Source organism: Neodiprion virginianus, chromosome 2, assembly GCF_021901495.1.
Source record: "Neodiprion virginianus isolate iyNeoVirg1 chromosome 2, iyNeoVirg1.1, whole genome shotgun sequence".
Taxonomy (NCBI): Eukaryota; Metazoa; Arthropoda; class Insecta; order Hymenoptera; family Diprionidae; genus Neodiprion; species Neodiprion virginianus.
The window spans coordinates 12652153-12673873 of NC_060878.1; the positions used below are offsets into that span (position 1 = coordinate 12652153).

General features: G+C 40.2%; 2 protein-coding genes and 2 long non-coding RNA genes across 5 annotated transcripts in view; 3 read left to right on the forward strand and 1 right to left on the reverse strand.

Moving 5' to 3' along the window:
* The window catches only part of LOC124297607 (uncharacterized), a 64034-nt gene extending 48972 nt beyond the window's left edge, over nt 1-15062 (forward strand). Inside the window, exons 3-4 of the long non-coding RNA XR_006906641.1 lie at nt 13674-13862; nt 14974-15062. This is a non-coding gene — a long non-coding RNA (uncharacterized LOC124297607). The remainder of the gene's footprint in view (nt 1-13673; nt 13863-14973) is intronic.
* Nucleotides 3144-9988, reverse strand: LOC124297599 (Krueppel homolog 1-like). 2 transcript variants are annotated; one of them, XM_046748805.1, is made up of 2 exons: nt 9623-9988; nt 3144-6315 (listed from the first exon to the last, which is right to left on the reverse strand). In XM_046748805.1, exon 2 carries the CDS (start codon nt 6287-6289, stop codon nt 4778-4780), a length of 1512 nt encoding a protein of 503 aa, XP_046604761.1. In that variant the 5' UTR covers nt 6290-6315; nt 9623-9988; the 3' UTR covers nt 3144-4777. The 2 variants fall into 2 exon arrangements, with proteins under 2 accessions (XP_046604761.1, XP_046604760.1); XM_046748804.1 differs by lacking the exon at nt 9623-9988 and adding an exon at nt 6623-7460.
* LOC124297606 (uncharacterized) lies at nt 11848-13211 on the forward strand. Its single transcript, XR_006906640.1, has 2 exons — nt 11848-11974; nt 12085-13211. It is a non-coding gene; the product is annotated as an uncharacterized LOC124297606 (long non-coding RNA).
* Nucleotides 15063-18903: 3841 nt separating the features above from the next.
* On the forward strand, nt 18904-21706 carry LOC124297604 (small nuclear ribonucleoprotein-associated protein B). Its single transcript, XM_046748816.1, has 3 exons — nt 18904-19070; nt 19232-19766; nt 21508-21706. Exons 1-3 carry the CDS (start codon nt 19068-19070, stop codon nt 21621-21623), a joined length of 654 nt encoding a protein of 217 aa, XP_046604772.1. The 5' UTR covers nt 18904-19067; the 3' UTR covers nt 21624-21706.
* Nucleotides 21707-21721: the final 15 nt, after the last annotated feature.

A 21721-nucleotide genomic window follows, 5' to 3' on the forward strand; every position in this document is an offset into this window, starting at 1 on the left:
ACTTTGGGAGAATGAAAAAATTTATGACCGTTGTTTCACCGACAAGCCGTGTGGCTTCTTAGTATGCCTTGAGCAAACAGAGAGAAATGGACAGCTGCAGTAAGAAGCCGAAAGGTCAGTTCGAGGGTTCGAACTTTCCGAGCTAAGGTTCGCCGACCTCTTCCACCGAATTCGGGCGCTTCCCTGCCCAATGCTTATACGCCAGTCACCACTGTGATGGCACCGTTCTTTGCCCCACGATGTGCATGGCTGAAGAACTCGTGCTGTGTAATGTCCGGGCCACCCTAACGACACAGCGATCCACATTGGGTCATTGAACTTACCCCGGGGCTTTATGCACCCTACCGAATTTTGTTGAATGGCTAGGGGAAGTAGATTTCGAGGGTGCCGCAGCGAGGGGAACGGGAAGACGGGGGCCCACCTCGTTTTTCGTCGGATCTAAGCTGTGCAGTCTGGTTGGCGCCTAATTCCAATATATTTAGTTTCATTTATTTGATTCTCATTGAATAGCCAATAAAAAAATTGTCACCAAAGTTATGCATCAATAAGTAGTTTATTGAACTTTGTCAAAACTTCGATTTATATTCTATTCGTCGATTATCTAATGGCATGCACTGAAGGAAATCTGGCTCACTATTAAGTTGAAGATTTTCCTAACTTTATATAGAATTGTGAACTTGACGTTGTTAGAGCTCACAAAATTCTTCAGCATCTTTCGGAAAAGTTGAAGCTTGGGAAATGACGATATCCACACATAATAACTGAAAGTCTTTATTATATGATAAGATTTATCTCTAACAAAGGAATAATAATATTATTATATAATATGATTAATAATGACGACAATGATAGTGACAATGATGGCGATGATAACTGTAATTGAACTATACGAATAAATCATGTTCATGCCAACAGATAACCTTTTAAGAGTCAACCATTGGTAATTCTTTTTTTTTCTATTTTCCTCTTATTTACTTGCTTCTTTATAGGAATAACTAAATTTTGCGTCCCAAGTTCTCCAGAATTAACTGCTGGTTAAATTCGAATGTGGTTAGATTCGAAGAAAGAATGTTTTGAATATATAACTCAACAGGTGAATTTGGAAGGTAGCGCAGAATCAATGTGTTCGCCATTCCGGATTTCACTCCGGCTGGAAGATCATTTTGAGAAGTTGATAGCTATCAAGTGATGCTTCGGGTCAAAGAAAATTATGGCAAGTGTAAATGATACATGTTTCGACAATCGAGTCAATGCTGAAAACAGAAAATTTAGCCCGCTAAACTATTAGTAATCGATCATTTAAAATCGTAATATTGATCGCCTCGAGTGTCCACAGTTTTAAGTGTTTTGAGTGAATTCAGCCCGCTAAATTCATTCGTATTCGGTGTACATACGCTAGTGTCGAGGGGAAAAAATACGAATTACCAACGGTTCAGACTTAAATTTAAATATAATGTTTTTGTTATTATATACAAAAGAAACAACGTAACAACACACAGCTTCACAACGGTCAACGAGATCCCGCAATTCACTGCAGTTTACGATAGAACTGCAACGTCAGCGGGTTCTGTTTACATAACTAACTAGTACACAAACTTATTAACGTACTTCGTTTTAAAATCAAAAGTAAACTTATAAGTTATCTAGTAATATTTATATTTATTTTTATTTTATATCAACAATAATAATAATAACTTATAAGTATATCCAGTAACGTACAAGATACATCTTAATGGCAGGCGGCTTGCGTCACATTGGCGCTTTTAAGTGTTATACGTTATGTGCATCAATAATTGTTATGCCAAGTTGTTGTATGTATATTCTTATTTCTTTTCGCAGTTACCATGATGCAATGATGATGATATTATTAATGGTAATAATGATAATAATAATAATAGTAATAATAGTAATGCTGGTAATATACATATAATATGCAGGTATTTTTCTACATGTATTTATATGTAAGTAAGGCGGATATATATATATGGCATATATATGTGTGTTATGTTCTTCTTTGTTCGAATTATCTCACGGTGGGCCTTATTCAAACTTGACAAAACGGAGGAAGATCGTGATCGCACATGGTATATAGATAGACTTAATATATATTGCATATAGATTAAAATGATTGGGAAATGAGATGAGAGTAATGAGCTGAATATGCAAATACCGTATTATCAAAGGCATCCGATGGCACGTCGACAGAGTTTTTTTTAATTATTTTATTTAGTTTGCTATTTACTTGTATTTTTTTCTTTCCTTCAACAGTTTTCTACTACATCGTATTCTGAAATTCGTTCGAATCACACAAATGAAAAGTTTCCACGTAATATATAACGGCGTTGAGAGAATAAATGTATATTTCTTTTTTTTTTTCTTGTTACTTTTAATCCAACATGCCAAATCCGCCATACGTGACAAATTCGCAACTCTACATTATTGTTGTTGTTATTATTATTATTATTGTTATTATTATTATTGTTGTTGTTGTTGTTATTGTTGCTACTACTACTACTACTACTACTACTACTACTACTACTACTACTACTACTACTACTACTACTACTACTACTACTACTACTACCGTTATTATTATTATTATTATTGTTATTATCATTATTGTTGTTGTTGTTGTTATTATTATATTATATGTATATATAAACGTAATATTATTATATTTTACACGTAATCAGTTCGATGTGCCCGCAGCAGGGAGACAGCGTGGCGCGGATATAGGTGGTATACATAGTAAACTACTTACACATCCGTATGTACATATGTATGTATTATACACATACACAAGAAATTTAGTCGAATGGCATACCTCATATACTATATTAGTATATCCGCTATATATCAATCGCTGTCGGACCGCTATGCACGGTTTGTAAATGTAATAGGACCTAAAGACGACATAACTTGATTGTTCTATAATTTACTATTCTACTATTTCCTTACTCCACGTTACGTTTCGTGTTTTTTCGCTTTTTCATTCCTTTTTCTTTTTCTTTTTTTTATATCTCTTTTCATCACTGAACCTCATGCCGTTGCTATTGCAATTCTTCATCGGTTAAATATATACAAATATACGCATTTTTGCAATCGGGTTGTGTGTGAAGGAACATTATATATACATATAGGTATAAGATGAATGGTATATTAAATCTGATTTAAATATGTATATGTACATTTATCACGGGATCATAAAAATTATATTCAATTCAGAAGCTGCTTGGATATATCATCGCCGTGTATAATGATAATAATAACAATAACAACGATGATGATGATGATGATGATGATAATGATAATAATAATAATAATAATAATAATAATAATAATAATAATAATAATAATGGGTCACACGGAAATAAAAAAAATTAACCATTACAAGACGAATAGTATATAGTTATATGCAGATAATCATAATAGTAATAATAATAACAGTTACGTTCATTTATAAAATTATGATGCGTGATATATAAATACTTGGATACGTACATATACATATATACGCTTGTACTGGCAGTGGGCTCAGCTTATATTCTCAATACTCTGGTATAGTACGGAGTTGTTATCACAGAGATGTCAATTTTGTTTGGTACTTCACAATATGTATATGTATAGCAATGTTTAGCAATGTAGCAGCTTCGATTACTACGTACAAAATTTATTTCGGTGCCACATAACCCAGATTACGGAAAGAGAGAAAGAGTGAATGAAAGGTATAATGAAACACAAGTGCGCCCCGAATCGATTCAATCATAGTTATGTACAATTGAACTTGGAAAATATTTTCTCCGATACGAGCCAATCAGGAACCCTAATTGATTCCTTTCGCAGTCTCTTATATCGTGTAGTTGTAGGTAACATGAATACATCGATATAATATGTACAAGTTTGAATTTGAAAACAATTATGGACGTTTATAAATGGTAAGAAACCATTGATCATTTGTTCTTATATGCGTACAGTAAACAGAAAAATTGTGTATTACATACATTATAGGGTGATAGAAATAATAGTTGGTGATATAAACAAATCTGTAAGACGTAAAATGAAAACTGTAAACAATTTTTCATTCCATTTTCTTGTTCCGTACGTAATTCAGTTAGCTCACGCGCTTACTTATGCGGCACACCCGTTTACCATTAATACTAAACTCGTGAAAAATTGCATCAATTTAGAGGAAAAAAGCTATAACGATAATACATATATTTCAATTAGGTCTTTGCATTAAAAAGAATCCTGTCAATTTTTATATGTGTAAAAAGCAAAGAAACTCATCAAATTAATCTAAAGATGTAACTGTCAGTTATATTACCATTGAATTTCGCTGATTTTGTATTACATCATCATACATTGTCTTATTTGTTAATCTCGTCCATTTGCATCAATTTATGTTAAAGTAAAATAGGGTTTTTAGAACTAATTATTTTAAGTTTCTCTGCTTTGTACAAAAATTTACTATTCAATCTACGACTGACCATAACACCATGTCAATAATAGGAAAATTTGAATCACTTATGTTAGACATTACCCATAACGTTCAGTCATAGTGAAAAATCTTTTGTTTCGACAGATTGCATTCAGAGGCGCATTATAACGATTTCAATGTAATCTAGTTCTTCTCCGCGTTGCAACAACGGTTAAATCGCGACGGTACCCGATAACCGTAAGTTGTGAAAAATCGTTTATATTACGCTGCAACGACAAACACAGGGCACTTTGAAAAGTCTGTTAGCGATTGGACAAAATCCACCGTTCGAAGAACGAACTACGACGCCCTGGCGTACTGGATGACAGAGCTCTGTCTCTGCGAGGCGATGCCAGTCCTCTCACTTTCCATAGACTCTAGTATCATCTTGCTACGTTTCCGGGGCGGAAGAATGAGCGTCTCTCTAACTGGAACGGCGAGGTCGAGCGGATCAGGCGATGGGGCCGGGCTGACGGGGTTGCTGCTCGGCGGTGTGAGGATGGGCTGCCGCTGGAGACCGCACTCTCGTTGCCGCTGTTCTTCGACGACTTCGAGGGCAGCCTCGACGCGACGGCGAGCATCGTTCCCGGGGAGATCGAGCAGCGCGCACTCAGCGGCGGGATCGGGCAGACCGTAGGTCGAAAAAGCGGCAGCGGGTGGTGGGTAGAGGTAGTAAGTCTCGGGCGAGGGCTGGAAGGTGCGATCCTCGGCCGCGGCCGCGGCTGCAGCGGCAAGAAGCGCCGGATTTACACCGGTCGGGCTTGGCGCGTGACCGCTATATTGGTCGCGGGGGTAGAGGTAGTAGGCGAAGTCGCGGGACTGCGAATACCCGGTTGCCTGCGTCGCAGGGTCAGTCTTATTCTCCTTGTCGCTGCCGACCCCGCCGCCCGAGCCCAGCTGCGAAATCTCGATGACGGGCTCTACGGGTGACGCGTTCCGCGGAGAGCCCGAACCCGGCGAATCGGAGTGCGTTTTTATGTGCAGCTCCATCGTCTTCTTCGAATTGAAGGTCTCGTGACACAGCGTGCACTTGTATACCTTCTCGCCGTAGTGCGCAACCTGGTGCAGCTTCAGCACGTGGTTGTAGCCGAACGACTTTCCGCATATGTCGCAGGTGTAGGGCTTCTCGCCTGTGTGCGTCCGCGTGTGCACCTTCAGCTGTTTAGAGCAGGTGAAACCCTTACCGCACTCCTTACAGACGTACGGTTTTTCTCCCGTGTGAGTACGCATGTGAATCACCAGCTGCCCGCTCTGGATGAACGTCTTCGCGCATTCCGAACACTTGTGGGGCCGTTCGCCCGTATGTATCCGCATGTGGCGGTGGAGCTTGCCGCTGTGTTCGAAGGCCCGTTCGCAGACATCGCATTTGTAAGGCCTTTCCTTGGTGTGGATTCGCCGATGGACGCTGAGGTTTTCCTTCACCGAGAATGACTTGTTGCAGTATTCGCACTGGTACGGTTTCTCACCTGTGTGTGTCCGGAAGTGGCGTGTGAGCCGCGCTGGGACGGCGAATGTCTTGCTGCATATGTTGCACCGGTACGGATCCTCGCCCTCCTTACTGTGCGACCTTACGTGACTTTGATAAACGCTCTTTTGGCTGAACGTCTTGTGGCACATTAAACACTGGTACAGTTTGTCCTCCGTTATAGACTCTAGAGACTCTCCCGATGGTCCCGTAAACACCGTAACGTCCGGACTGCACACCAGATTCTTCACAGAGTTCATCGCCACTATATCTGTCACTCGACTCGCAATCGGCATCGGTGGAGCCTCCCGATTTGACAGCCCCTCAGCCGGGTAGAAGTTCACCATTTTCGGTACCCACTCCCAATGTTTACCTGGAAAACGAAACAAAAACGATGTTCACATACGTCGGTACCAGTTCTTCGTCATAAACCTATGTTTCACACAGTCGACATAAGACGTACTTGAAATTCTGAAATTCTGAAGTTTGTTTGAATGAATAGATCGAACGGTTACTCCGAAATTCGCATGAAGAATAGATGAAATTGTCATTCAATTTGTGTCAGTTTGTAGAAAAACTTGCGACCGATAAGTTACTGTAATTTTCATTCAAATTATGATTTGGAGCTTCAGACGTATGAAAATAAAATTACGACACCAGTTCTTGAGAACATTTCGTACCCGTGTCTGTAGTTGATGTTCCTTTTGAGAGGTTCGTATTCTTGTAGGTAATTTTTTGGCTCGACCGAGAAACACAACAAAGCGACGTGTGTTCAGAGTTTTGGCTTATGACAAGAGAGTTGACCGCTATCGAGGTAGGCAACATGAGGTAGTTTAGTTCGAGGTTGATTGAGGTAGGTATTTGTGTGACTACTGAAAGTTACACAACGGACGATGAGCACCGATTTTATTGCGTGTGCAAATCGCTAAGGCACGCTCCGGCCGCGCTCGCTCCTTACTCTAGAGATTCTAGTGTGCGTATGGCTTGATTGTACGGGCTTTCCCAAAGCCTCGCGTATTGCAGCGGAACCCCCACCATCGTTGCCACTATCTTTTCGGCCCAAAACACCCACTTATGCAGTGACACGCACGCGCGCATGCACGCCATGTACATACCTCCGAGCCTCCGTTCGACCTCTCTCGGCGCTGTATACATACCGTAGACGTGTACATGTGTGGATACACGCGCAGATATCAATGAGCGCATGTCAAAATTTATAACACCAAAAAGTTAACCCGGTCAAAAAATTCCTTTTCTTAACAATTCAAAGAACAATCGCCTCACAAGTTTTCTTTGAAATTCTCTGAGCCATTTCGGAATTCTCTGGAGAATTTCACAATCAGTTATATTTCAAACGGTGTAATTTATCAGAAATTGAATCACCATTAAACCATTAAATATCCAGAAAGTACAGTTTCAGCAAAATTAATGAATATTCTTTAAGGTATAATATAAATTGTGCAAACTGAATATAAGGTATGATTGTTTATCTGAAAAGAGGAAATTCTAAAGTTGAAATCCACCTCTAACTTTACGTATAATGTCACATCTCTGGAAAGGATTCTTTAACATTCTGTAAAGAATCGAAACTTTTCAGAAGGAAACATAGAATATCATTAACATCAAATTTTTACTGTATAAGTTGAAAATGAGTACAGGTACTATTGCGTGCGTAAGGATGACATTATAATATGAACCCGAATTTTTTTTCGTACCCTGACATACTGAAATGTCGGGTGAGCCTGTGTTTATTGATCTTGCTCTGACGTCACCTTGAGTATAACGTAGCGAGAGACAAAATTTCCTCCGTCATTCAAACTCGCGCGTACATTTTTTGTTGGAGGTCATTGAATTATTGACGAATTTGAAAAATAGCCAAGATTATACCGCGGGGAAAGAATTAAATACATAGGTAGAAGAGATATGGATGTTTTATTTCGAAAATAAAAAAAGACCATCTGATTGCTCTTTCTGTTTTGCCGCCATCGCTGCAGCTTCTCTAATAACAGAAACTGTTTGAAACCTTTGAATGGAATGTACTTGTATTTCATATTATATACCCCTACGTTTAATTAAAATCAGACCGAAATCACCGTAAAGAATTTTCAGGACCTTCTTTGGAATCGTATTGAGTGAGTACAGTTTAGTTATCTCATATCCGGTTCGGAACGTTGGGTGTTTTTGTTTCCTGATGAAGCTTAAGGCGACAATTCCACAATCTAGTGAATCACTCTTGAACGAGACAATGAAATAGAATATCTTTCCCCCATTCGGCAATTTAGACGTTGTAGAACAGTGCATGCTACCTACATCGATTATAACAAGTCAAAAGATTATTCACGATTTTACCGACAGAGCAAAAAGCTTTTCCAAAATTTCGTAAATTTTTGTCAGGTGTGGTTCCATTAGCTGTAAATTGTCGAATGCAAGACGGAAAATCCATTTCGCTACCCAGTTCCTAAGTAATCAGCAAAATTGTATCCAAAACCGTATAGCGGAACAGTAAATATAATAATTTGAATGACCAAAAAGAAAAAGTGCGGAGCACGAAGAGTGGCGTATTTTTGTTTTAAGCAGCACTCGTGTCTGGCCAAGTCATAGTGTTATCACACCGGGATAGCCAGTATCAATGTGGTAGGTTGCTGCACGCGCGTCGACCGAAAGCCGGAGGCAGTAGTCGAGGTTGGCTCTGCAGTCGGCCTGACGGGAAACCAATGGCCGCTGCCTCCACGTGTATCTACTACATTTTTTTATAGCGATCACCGACCTCGTGCAACGCGCTGCGCGCGATGTAAGGACGGTGCGTTACATCACGGATCTGTTAGTTATACTGTGAATAATGCGATAAAAAGTATAGTTATTTTTATTGCCATCCAGTACTCGTCGTTCCTGACATTCCCAAAACCGCAAGAAAAAATGCACGCGAATCAGCCCCCGAAACTGAGGACCAGATTATTGATTCATCAAATCCCATGCCGCTCGAGAAAGGGACGGGAATATGATCCTGACGAGTCGCAACCATCGCCACTCTAACGATGCGCGCTGCATTGCTGCGCAAAATGCTCGCACATACCATATTCTTTTTATTCAAAGAACACTGCGCAAAGTTGAAAATCAACGGCTACCCAGGAATTATTCGATTACTATGTGACACGACTCATCAAACAACCTAGCTTTCTCATACAATGTCATCCATAGACCATAGTTTAGTTTTTTGATCATTTGGACAATTTTACTGACATTATGAACTGTACTAACACTTGGTTCATGTTTGTACTCAAATATAAATCAAGCCATGAAATTTACCATTTGACACATGTGTCATATCTTACTCATCGGATGGTATGAAAATTAAAGGACAAAATCAAATTTTTAATTCAATCCGAAAGATCCTTCGACTTAATCAGCAGAATCCTCGTGACGCCCTTCCAGATTTGCGACACCGTTTAGGCTCGTGACATTTCGGGAAAATAAACTATTGTGATTCGGTACTCTGAGAAAAATATTTGCCGCAATAATTCAATTTGATGATATTTCATTTCTAGGGTAAATTGTAATCAGTTTCTTTTTAATAATTATTAGAATACCGTATTTTGCAATCGCTCACTGTTCTGAATTAAAAATAATGATAATTTCGAGATAATAAGGATAATGAGATTGAAAAAATGAGTGTTACATACCTGATTGCCTTTTCAAGTCCTGTTGTCTTCATATGATGAAAATTAAATGATCATGTTCCAGAGTCACGAACCAGTTTTATCAATTATATGTCTTATTATTTCTCCGTTTCAAATGTCCCGCGGTATATTAATCCGCTTAGTTCGCAGAGTAACTGGCAACACTTTTGAGAAAACCACACAATAAAGAGGAGCCGATGTATCGTATAGTTGTATTTGATCTTTCGAATAAAACTTTGGCTCGTTCAGTGAATTATTCCTCTAAAACTGAGGGAAACCGAAGGACCCGCCTCGGAATGGCCAATCATACTGTGTAATGTTTACCTCCTACTCGAGCCGAAGAGCGGCGGAAAGGATCGACGCGTCCCGAAGCGAATTGCCGAAGCCAGGGACACCGTGCTCCGAGTTCCCCACCCGTTTCGCCCCCCTCCGCGTAGCCGAGACCCCTGAACGCCAGCGCGACGACGACCTACAATTTAGGACGGCAAAGTGTTTCTCCCAGCACGTGGAGGCAGTCGTCGTGGTTTCCCCCGAGAAACACGCGTGCGAGTCAGACAAAGACGGTGCGAACGACGCAGAGGACGCGGTGACCTGCGGCGCGTGCATCAACACACTCCACATCGCACAGAAACAAGCGCAAAATTCCACGTTCCTACGACTCGTCCTATATATACCGGCACGCACGGCGCTTTGTCATTGTTGATCGTCGTGTCCGTGGTCGCTACCGCTGGTGGAACGTTCGGCGCGATGGCGGCGATTCACCACAAACAAAACACCCCCAGCTTTCTTTCTTTCTTTCTTTCTTTCACTTTCAACCAGCCTCGATTTTTCCTTCGCACATCTCCGCCACTTCGAAACCCAGCCCGGATCTGACCTCTGCCAGGGTACCAGGACGCTGCATCATTCAGGACACCTATCGTCATCCCAACCCTTTCCGCTGCTCACCCAGGGAAATTGACTTAGGCCCCGAGGTTGGACCCGTTCCATTTATTCAGGGGGGGGGGGGGCAAAGATTATGAATATATTTTACAGTGCAAGAAATATTGCTACAATGTTACATTGCTACATTGCAGGAATAGCTCAAAGCTGCGTAGAACGACATGTTGAACTTCTGTACATTGCAATAAATATTGCTACAATGTTGACATTTAGAACTTTGCAGGAATATTGCAGCAATGTTACCAAGTTTTGTTGTATGTTGTGTTGTAAACTCTTGTACATCGAATGCTGTGTTTATGAAGTACTGTTATCGTAATCATGTATCCACATTTTACACCTGACGGTAAATGTTCCGATTATTCAGCATATTAGGTTGCAAATAGTCGCCTTCCTAATGTTCCTGAAAGAATGGCTACCGAAGCAATGGATGAGTGAAACAAACAAAATTGTTATTTAGTGATTTTAAAGGTATTTTATTCGATCATTACAGCACTATAGCAAGTGCATGTAATGTACAAGAGTGGGTATCAAAATGTTGTTGCGGGTTATATTGTACGTAACATTACAGAAACATCGCACAGCTTATACCAAATATTTTAAAACTTGCTCAGATAGGTTGCTGCAATGCTTCTGCGGTTTTGCGTGCTGTTTCCGATAAGTATAATTGAAATTTGTTCTTTCAGGTCATGAATATTTATATCCTGGTGAAGATTTTTTCACTGAAAGTCTAAACGATGTGCAAGTTGATTAAATTTCGCATTGTCACTATCTTTATCATCGTCTTGATCGTTATTATTTTTAAATGGTGTGAATTTTTAAATTGTGCTTTTATAATCGCCGTTCAGGTACTTGTGTAATTGTCAAACTTAGCTGAATTGTTTCCAAGCCGGGTGCTGTTTCACAATAGCAAAGAACTGTAGTTTTGAGTCGATTCGATAACCTTTAAATCAGTTCAGTTATGCCAAAGATGTGTTGTATAAGTATCTCTTCTTTACCGAACGTTCCTTTTATCTGTATAATACACATGCACACATACGACTTGGAAGAATCAGAAAATATACATCTTTCTTGAATTTTTTTCGATAACTACTAAAAATTTACTTAAAAATGAGTGACTATTTGTTCGGAAACGCTCACTTTCCTCGAAATAGACGCACAGTTGCATTTGTGAAAAAGTACATTTTAATAAAACAGAAGTTATGCAGCTCTTGTAATGCGTTATTTATTCTATGGGTGGCCGAGAAGGGGGGGTCTGATTGTATGCTACGCCTCAAATTCCTGCAAAGCAGTACTGATGGGCTTATAACCCAAGAGTTTAAGCTTAATGGCTGTGCTGCATGTTCCTCGCCCGTTGCCATATTTCGCCAAACGTACATACTCGAATAGTAACGTTCTTTCAAGGATAGTAGGATTTTGGTATTGGAATAGATTGCATATTCTAAATATTTGAAGTTGAAATAAGGTTTATATAATAACGAACGTAAGAGTATTCAATTTTTAAGAGCGCAATTGTCACATTATTTCAGATACGGACAATCTGACGCTCCGAATGGTGCGAAGGGTGAATCATTAAGCGTTTAGCTGCAGTTATGAACAATCATACCAGACGGCGGAAGAGCAATCAGGATGGGGCCAAGGGCAGTGAAATCGAAACTCGTGCTGAACAATTATTCCTGAAAAATTGAACCTGGTGTTTTTGCACACGTAAGGCCATCCCGGCCGTGATAATACTATTCAACAAAAAGCGTATAGAGCAATGACCCACTGTGAGCCCTGCACGTGTAGGACGGAAAACCACGACAACCGCCTCTGGAGGGGCAACGGACTGCGTGGTGGTTCGAGTTCCCCACGCCCAGCCATGCCATGGCGACAGATGTAACTATCGATGCCTCGTCGTGCCCCTAGCTCAACATATATCGGGGCTACAATACCGTCTGAAGTCAGAAATATTCGTGCCATTTATCCGTACCATTATCCTCCAGTTGGTGTGAAAAGAAAGACCCAGCATTCGGTCTAAATAGACAATTGCAAATTCGTACCCGGCATCTTCACACTAGCATCTCGAGGGCGCTGCGATCGTACTGAGCAGTGTGGATCCCCATTCTGACAGCTTGGAAACCTAGGTTGAGGTATTCGAAAACCGAGAGCCGATTCTCACCCCGCGATCTCGAGCACAGCTTTTTAGGCTGGCGCTCGACGCGACGGCTGCCTCATCGCGCCTCGTGGCCTGCCGGTTTGCTCCGGTCGATGCGGTCGCCAAGTCGCGGAGAGGCGCGGCAAGGGCAGCGGCTCGACGGCTCTGGTGGGGGCAAACTCTACAGTGGTGTCGTACCTTGACCAATCTCAACGCAACTTGTTTTAAGCTACACATCGGCAACGACCTTAGAACATCGCAATCGCGTTGAAACTGAAATGGCGAAGGGAATGCCCCCGCAAATTACGACCGCAAGCACACAGGCTGATGCCCATGCAAATGTTCTCACAATATGTCGACTTCATTTGACCAGTTCAGTCAATATCCTGGATGACAATTTATTCTGGAAATGTGAACTTGGAAATAAATGTACAGATGACACACTGATATTCTAAGTTACCACAAACATAAGATAAAGTTTTTCTTTATTTTTTCACAAATAAAAATAACATTCTTCTTCCTGCTTGTGCATCAAATTGTCGTTTCTAAAATGACTGAATATCTACGCGGGCGTGAAGGTCAACTTGATCCCGTCTCAGTTATTCTATGAGTTATTTATCACTCAGGGTTTTTTTACCACCTACGTGGCAACTGGTGACTGTTTTCAGTTCTTCAAGCTGTTACACATATTTTTTGTTGTAACCTTAGGAACTTGGCAAAATAAGTCGCAACAATTTTAACATCCTGTGACATAACACAAAAGTTACAGTCAAACGTAGCTAGCCAATTCTCTCGGCATTAATTATTCAGTTACTTTCGTAAACTTGGGCGAGAAATAATTTAAAAAAGTGAAAACTGCAACTCGAAAAAAATGTTACAGATTTTTCAACACCGAAATCCGGTTATTGTGTTGAACTTCACATTGCTTCATCCTTCTCTTGGACAACATAGTTTGATCAGTAACTCCTCTTTTCTTTGCAGAGTACAGTGTGCTAACTGTTCCAATGGTGCTTGGTCTACACTCGCAATTTCCAATTTACCAACAGGGCACTTGCAAATCCTCTCCACCGACCAAGTGCAGATGTTTACGCAAGTAGAGATCTGCAGAGTGCAGATTATGCACAGCAGTACTTTGAACCAAACTGTAATATTAGCTGCTGGTAATTTAGCGTAATTATCACTTTTTATGGCTACTTGCATCTTCTACTACTGCAATTCTGGTGTTGTGAACAGTTTCCATTAAAATACGATCCAACGTTGTTTAACAATAGACTTGTAATATCAACAATATAAAAATCGCCAATGGTTTATTCAAAAATATTTCAATCCAAATCGTACATAATATTGACGTTTTCACTGCTCAAATCATCGTCCTTGGAAGATCGAGTAATTCCGTGATTGAGGATGAAAATTGATGTGGACGTAATTATGAGCATATTCTCTTCGAGACCACAAATAAAGAAACTGGTATTGAGATAAGGTCCGTAGTATGCTATTTGGGCTCCATTTCCATTGGTGATTTTACGTAGGAAAGCACAAATCCTACTGAACGAAGTTCAGAGGTTCGAAGAACAGACTGACTGATCTACAGAAAATGTCGTGCAGGTCCCTTTCCACAGAAATACTGTTCTACAAAATAAAACGGGCGTCAGGACCAATTTTACAGAACCGAGTCCTACAGAAATTAATTCTGTCAGCAGAGGACCGTTTCTACAAAGTTAGTTTCTACAAAAATTACGTAAAATAGGTTCAGAATTATTTGTCCGGAAACTGCATTTAATTAATTTGTGGCTCCGTAAGGTTAGAATAAGTTAGGTATATCTGAAAATACAATACACAATTCCCTGATAAGAATGCGAGTGGTCACTGTGTCCTCCCAAAAACTAGAACAAATTAGGCTTCTATCTGTAAAACCAAACTCTGTAGACATGATTTCTGTAAAAACTATCCTCTCCTGTCAGAATTCATTTCCGTAGGACTGGATTCTGTAGAATCCGCCCTGACGTCCATATTATTTTGTAGGACATCATTTTTGTAGAGAAGAAACTGTAGCATATTTTGTGTAGAAAATTCGCTCTGTATATCTGATTTCCGTAAGATTGGGCCCTCTTTCAATATGCGAAACACGTTGTCTCTGTGATCAAATTGAACTTTTTTCAAAGCCTTACAATACTGCTTTGAAAAAAAAATTTAATTTGATCCCAGAAATAAAGTATTCGCGTATTTGGAGTAGTAATTTATGTATCCAGAAGGAAGTCTGAAGACCATTACCATATTTCAGCTTGACGATCAGGATCAAGACGAACGAGCCTCTCGCTTTCCCAGTGTGTAGGTGGGGTGGAATTCACGGGGAAGGTCGCTGACCGAAGACACGTGTGCAACTGGTAGGCATCATGACGTTCGTAGATGCATGAAGTCACAAGGCCGTGAACAAATGCAGACGTGCCGCTTTCTCTTCCTACTTACTCTTCCTACAATCCATGCCTACGCTTACGTAACACCAAGTCTTCGGTTTTTGCTCCCCAAGCTACCTCTATGATAATATCCAGGTCGTTGGCCAGGCTCTGCGCGACTTTCAATCTTCGGTCTGACAGAGGGTCATGAATAAAGATTCCCTTTTTCCACCGCTCGAGTCAGTGACACAAACTTCAACAGATATTTTTTAATGACTCTTACACGTGGAATACGCGAATTCGTTATCTGAATTCACGGCCAAATGTAAACCAGTGTCAGATGTCTCGCCAGATTTTGCTAAACGATGAATAAGTTCTGAGTTTAATGTAGCCGAATCAATAGCACGAATTTCGTTTGAATTGATCTATCCAGCTTCCAGTTACTGCTAGTCATCAAAATCTTTATTTTCGCAAATATCTCAGAAACGGTTCGACCAATTTTGGTCAAAATCGAATTAGTTCCAAAGAAATGATTAGTAGAACCGAATTGATTCATCCTTAAAATCATTAAAATCGTACGCAAAGCCGGACGGCCATATGAAAACGATCGGACGCAATTTTTCAAACCTCCAAAACGTGAATATGTATTAAAATTTTATATAATATGCATGGTCATAACTTTGGAAGTATATACATCATTTTAAAAAATGAGTACAAAATCAATGCAGAGAATTATTCAATTCCTACTTTTCAGTTTTGAGACATAATTATATTTTTTTTTGAAACCATGTACGTACTTCTAAAGTTCTGACTATACGATGTATATGATACTTTTTCTGAAGAAAGAAACTACCAATAAGAAAACTATGTAAGTATAATGCGGAACTAGAAGTGTATTTGAGAATTATAAATTGATGTCAGTGTTGCTGAGTTGGAATCATCTGAATGTCGACATTACAACGACACATCCGTCTAGTGGAGTTGCAGAGAACCCGCGTGCAGGACCGTACTCTTAACATTTCCGACTCTCGTTTCTAGGCTTCAGAGTCTAAGGTCTCGGAATGCGTGAGTAAACTTTGTTGGCGATTGCGTAACCCACCGAATACTGTTACCATCCACAACAATCTTGTCGCAACTAAGGATCCGGTAGGGTCCCTTATTGATCGTTGCTGCGCTTGGGTCAACGACTCCACGTGCAGCTTGTGAAAATAACACTGTGCTCCATGGTTCCACCAATTGAATTGGTCTCGATAAATACCATACGAGTTATTAGTCGAAGAGTATTCGTTGAATGTCTTGCAGCTTTGTGTATAATGAGTTAAAATTGTAGCTTGTGGATTGTCTCGACACTATTCCGGAAAAATGTTGGTACTCAATTCCCAGATATAACCCGCGCAACTATTGTATAGGGACCGTGCACACTAATAGACTCTCACGGAAGTGAGAATGTGTAGCCATATACATACATACTAGTTGCGACATCTAAAGTCCAGAACGAAACTTGTAATGAAAAATGTATGCATGTATACGACTACACATTCTCACTTTCGTGAGAATCTATTAGTGTGCACGGTCCCTATAGTTTTGGAAATCTTGGGTATCGTACTGCCAATGTTGAAGAGTTTTCTTGTGGGAGGAGGTGGCGAGCAGGCCTTCTGCTCGTCGATTGGGCCTACTTTGTGTTTACGATTCTCTTCGAAAATTTTCCAGCGAATATAAGTGCCTTGTTTTTTTAAAAAGACCAAATGGGCCAGCGCCCCAAATACGATATTGGAAACCCAGGAGTCTCAAGGCGCATGATAAAACATTGCAAGATAAAGTAATTGAAAGGTACAACTGCACTTCTAGATTTTTCTGTTGTGCCTTCCTAACGCGTGACCCGATCCAAATGGGACTGATCGAAATAGTTTTCTCTCGCAGAATTTATATCGACATAGAGTAAAATGCATCTGATTTTGATATTTTTCAAAATTGGTTGGATGTTTGACAATAATCAGATGAGTCATAAATCAGTTTATCAAAATGTAACGTGAAACCGACGAGATATTCTAAATACCTGGACTTTACTCAGTACATGAAAAACAGGATTTTTGCAAAATCGCTATCGTACCACGTTCTAAAATTAACCCTGAGCCATTTTGCATCTCTGTGAATATGTTTCGCCATTTGTTATCAGCACTGGCAGTAGTTTTATATCTCTCCTGCTCTACTAAACCGATTTTGAATGAATGTTACACTTCTAGGAACGTCTGAGTGTTGGACCACGGATCTCGCAATTATAACTTTCGGTTGGCAGACGATTGTGTAAATTTTCTTGTTACAGGACGATTGTGGTTAGTCAAAAGGCTGACTCACAAGAACATGAAGTTACACCGAGCTTGTTAAAACCAGGAAGTAATATTAGAGTGTAGACCGAACTCCGACACCTAGCTCACGATAAAAGTGGGATCAATTTCGGTTACTGAAATTGGTAGTACCGAGAGCGCCGCGCGCTGCGTAGCGGTTCTGAGGCGGATTCAGGAGTTGTGATTAATAAGCAAAAGAAGTTGCGGGTACCGTAGTAGAGGAAGAAGGACCAGAGACTGAAGTACTGCAGTACTGGCGTTACTTAAAGCATGTTATTGCATGTACCTACGTATTGTAGTTCGATATATCACGGCGCTGTGCTAGTTCAACAGACCATTACCCACAATTCCTCAATCCGCGTTTGGGACCACGGTCTCGTCTACAAGTCTCGTAACTCCACTCACTTTTCAGTGGTGTGGGGCTTCCCAACGCATGGAGACTACACAAAGAGACTGAACTCCACATAAATAAGTAGCTACCTGAAATAATATGGCACTGGTGTTCCGTATGTACCTACTGAACCATAATACAAGTAGAACGCGCACTACATGGTTCGGTATACGGTTGCTTTAGAGCCGAGAGAGATAGCTCGGAGCTGAAGTGCTGTCTCTCTCGCACCGGCGCAAGTCTTTCAAAAAGCTCATACACCCCATTCACAGACGTTTACTCCACTTAAATCACTGACATACTATTTTGCTTATTGTCAGCCAAGCCGATGCAGAGTCAGACGGAGTACCCTAATTGTATATCTTTCCCATAACTTCGGCTGCATTTTTCGCGAGGTCGATGGGATGGGTAGCTCCCTTCAGTAGTATGTTGTACATGCTCTAAGTCCATGGCTCTAAGAGTCTCAACCATAGATATGTCTATGGTCTAAACTATGGTCTCAACCTGTATACGAGATCGTGGTTGGAAGTTTGGAACCGCCACGCTACAAGCGGCAGTATCTGTAATACCGAACTCTGTTACCGAAATTAGGCCCACTTTTTTCGTGAAATAAGAGTAGGAGTTAGGTCGCCCTTCTAAAACCGCTTCCTAGTTTTAACCAACTCAGGCCCGTGATTCTAATTTATTTTTCATTCGTAAAAGCGGTGATGAGCGCTATCTAGACCAATCAAAAGGCAGCGTTAAACGGAAAATTTCAGGCCCCCTGGGGCTTGATTCTGATCACTCCCCGGGCAATCGTGGCTGTTCTACTACCAAAATATAGCCAAGAATCAGAGGCCGGACCCTTGAGTAACTTCAGATTGTTACATAGCATCCGTCTTTGCTACACTCGTTATACACTGAGCGTGACTCCCCAAATTCTTAACCAATAATAAAAGCGAAAGCCTAGTAAATCCAAGTGTAGCCCGTCAAAAACCCTATTAAAGTCAGCCAATCGGCTGCAGCTCGTTCCGTTTCGCTCCTAGCGAACCTTTTGGTATTGGCTCATTCGGAACACAAATTTACTCCTACCGCAACTGCAACCACTTTGTCACTTTGTGTACGCTATAATTTGTGTTCACCGGTGCAAATAAGTAAAGTAGCAACGTTGTGAGAAGTATAAACTGTAGACCGTTTATAGAGGATTTGGGAGTGTAGAAATCACCGATATTGTGTTTCATACAAAAAGGTGTAATCGCAATTCATCAAAATGGTAAGTTTCAATTTTTAAACAACGTATAAGCGTTTATTTCACGACGATCACCAATTCTAACCTGTGATGCGGCACGCCAAGTCGATATAACCCCTCAGCTGCGAATTCAATCCTTCAAGCTGACATTAAAAATGAATTAAAATTTACACATCTCTTTCCAGACGATCGGAAAGAACAACAAAATGCTTCAGCATATAAACTTTAGAGTTAGAATAATACTACAAGACTCTAGAACGTTCATTGGTACGTTCAAAGCGTTCGATAAGCATATGAATCTGATCCTTGGTGATTGCGAAGAGTTCAGAAGAATAAAACCAAAGAATACCAAACAACCCGAACGCGAAGAGAAAAGAATTCTGGGCTTCGTCCTTCTACGAGGCGAGAACATCGTTTCTCTTACAGTAGAAGGTCCCCCTCCTCCAGAAGAAGGCTTACCTCGTGTTCCAATTCCCGGTGCTGCTCCGGGCCCAGGAATGGGGCGGGCAGCTGGTCGTGGCATGCCTGCCAACGTCTCAGGGGTACCTGCTGGCCTGCAAGGTCCGGTTCGAGGCGTTGGTGGCCCTTCCCAACAAATTATGACCCCAGGTGGTAGGGGTCAAGTATCTGCACCGCCCCAAATGCACCCTGGAGGCCCCCCTCGCATGCCAGTCGGCGGGCCGCCACCTGGTATGATGGGTCCACCGCCAGGAATGATGGGTAAAATGGAATTCTCTTTGTCCTCCACACTTTAAATCTACTGCCCAAATACGGTGGTTACTCGCTTGGAAAACTTTGAAAACTGACATATTTCAGGGAAGTTTGTTTAGTATGGGAAAGTTGATAAATATCTAGGAATTATAAGGTTTTTGAAGCATAGTGTCACTTGACAGATTTAAGAGTTCTTATAAAAATCTATCTCATTCTTTCACAAAACATTGATTTGACGCAAAAATTTTTGTGCTATGATCGTTTTGACGATTGGAATTGTACTCTGATCGGCTAGGTCTGATAAATTATTATATAAGTTAATCATCACGCAATTTGCAAAATATAACCTCAATGCCATACGATTTGTTTTCTAAAGTTACAAAGTTTCATGAAAAAATGAGACTGCTTCCTGTAAAAACTTTTAAATCAGACACATGACACCTCGCTTAAAAATAGTGCCGAGCAATATGTTATTCCAACATTCACAGTACTTTTCCTATTTCTTCTGAAACTACCTTCTTTAGTTCCCTTTCTCTACAAACCTTCTAAAACTGATGGTTTTCTCTGAATTTACCCTGCAGCACATAGTTTACCTCCAAAAATCACCCATTTTTGACAGCCACGTTCTTTTAATTTTTATTTTTTGGATTCTGCTAGCTTGTTTCATCAAAATATCTATGTTCACAGATATCAAAGGCGAAAAAGGGAATAACTCACATTCTATATGCCATTATTATTTTAAACAAGTGCTAAAACATCTTGGTTTCAATCATAATTAAAGATGTGGCATGAAATCAACATAGGCACATCATGATTTTATGACATTTCTTTACTGTTCCATAACAGGACAATGTGTTGGAATGTTTTTATTGCTTGCCTGTAGAGTCTGGCTGTTATACTGTTTTTTGCATTCAAGATCTGTGAACGTGGATATTTTGTGTTATCTACAGAAGTCCACATGGATATCAAGCATAGCATCCTCAAATTTGTTTTGTAAGTGCAGAAAGTTTAGAACCCTAGTACCCCCTCATTCTCCCAGAAATTACTTGAGTTGAGTGCTGTGAAGTGTACTATTGAATCCAATCTTTCAAATTTCCAACTTATTAGTAATTTAAACTAGATTTCCCTCATTTTTCTCACTCGCTACACTTGTTTGTAAGTTTATTGAACTTTATTTGCATTTGTTTATCAGTATTTATTTATAAAGATGGTAATGATAATGTTCATAACAATGTGAATGTGTATTCTTAAGAATGAATCGGTCCCACTACCTGAATTAAAAGTTAGGTAAAAAGTAAATATTGTTTCAAAAATTTTCAGCGATGTGATTTGTGCCAATGATGGTGAACACAAGTAAAACAACAACACTATTATGTAGTATGGATGTTTCATTCATGTTCACCGTAATCGGTAATTATAACATTGCTGGAGATGACTACCCAGATAGTGTAGACCATTTATCTTGAAGAACAAAACTCCATATTAAACAATACTCATGAATTGCTTCACATTAATAAACTATCCAATTTCAACAGCTTCAAGCTTACAGCAAAGGTATTCTAAAATGTAACATGTTGAAGCAAAAAGTCAGTGAAAAACCGTGATTTCAGTCAGAGAAACACGGTAAAGCAAGCAAATTTTCAAAACCAAATTGAGTGGCCTTTCCTTTCTGAACTATTGTTGAAATATCAATTACATGAAAATGATCATGTTCTTTCTTAAGTTCTTCAGTCAAAGATACTTATTACAGGAATGCCTCCTGGAATGCCACCGATGGGTCGTGGCGGGCCGCCAATGGGCCCTCCTGGAATGCGGGGACCACCTCCTGGGATGATGCGAGGTGGCCCACCTCCACGTCCGTATTGAGATCATGTTTGAATCTATGATATTTGGATTCTTGGAAAAATATGATTATGATAAATAAAGAACTAATACCTTTCTACTATGGATATTTACCTGTTATC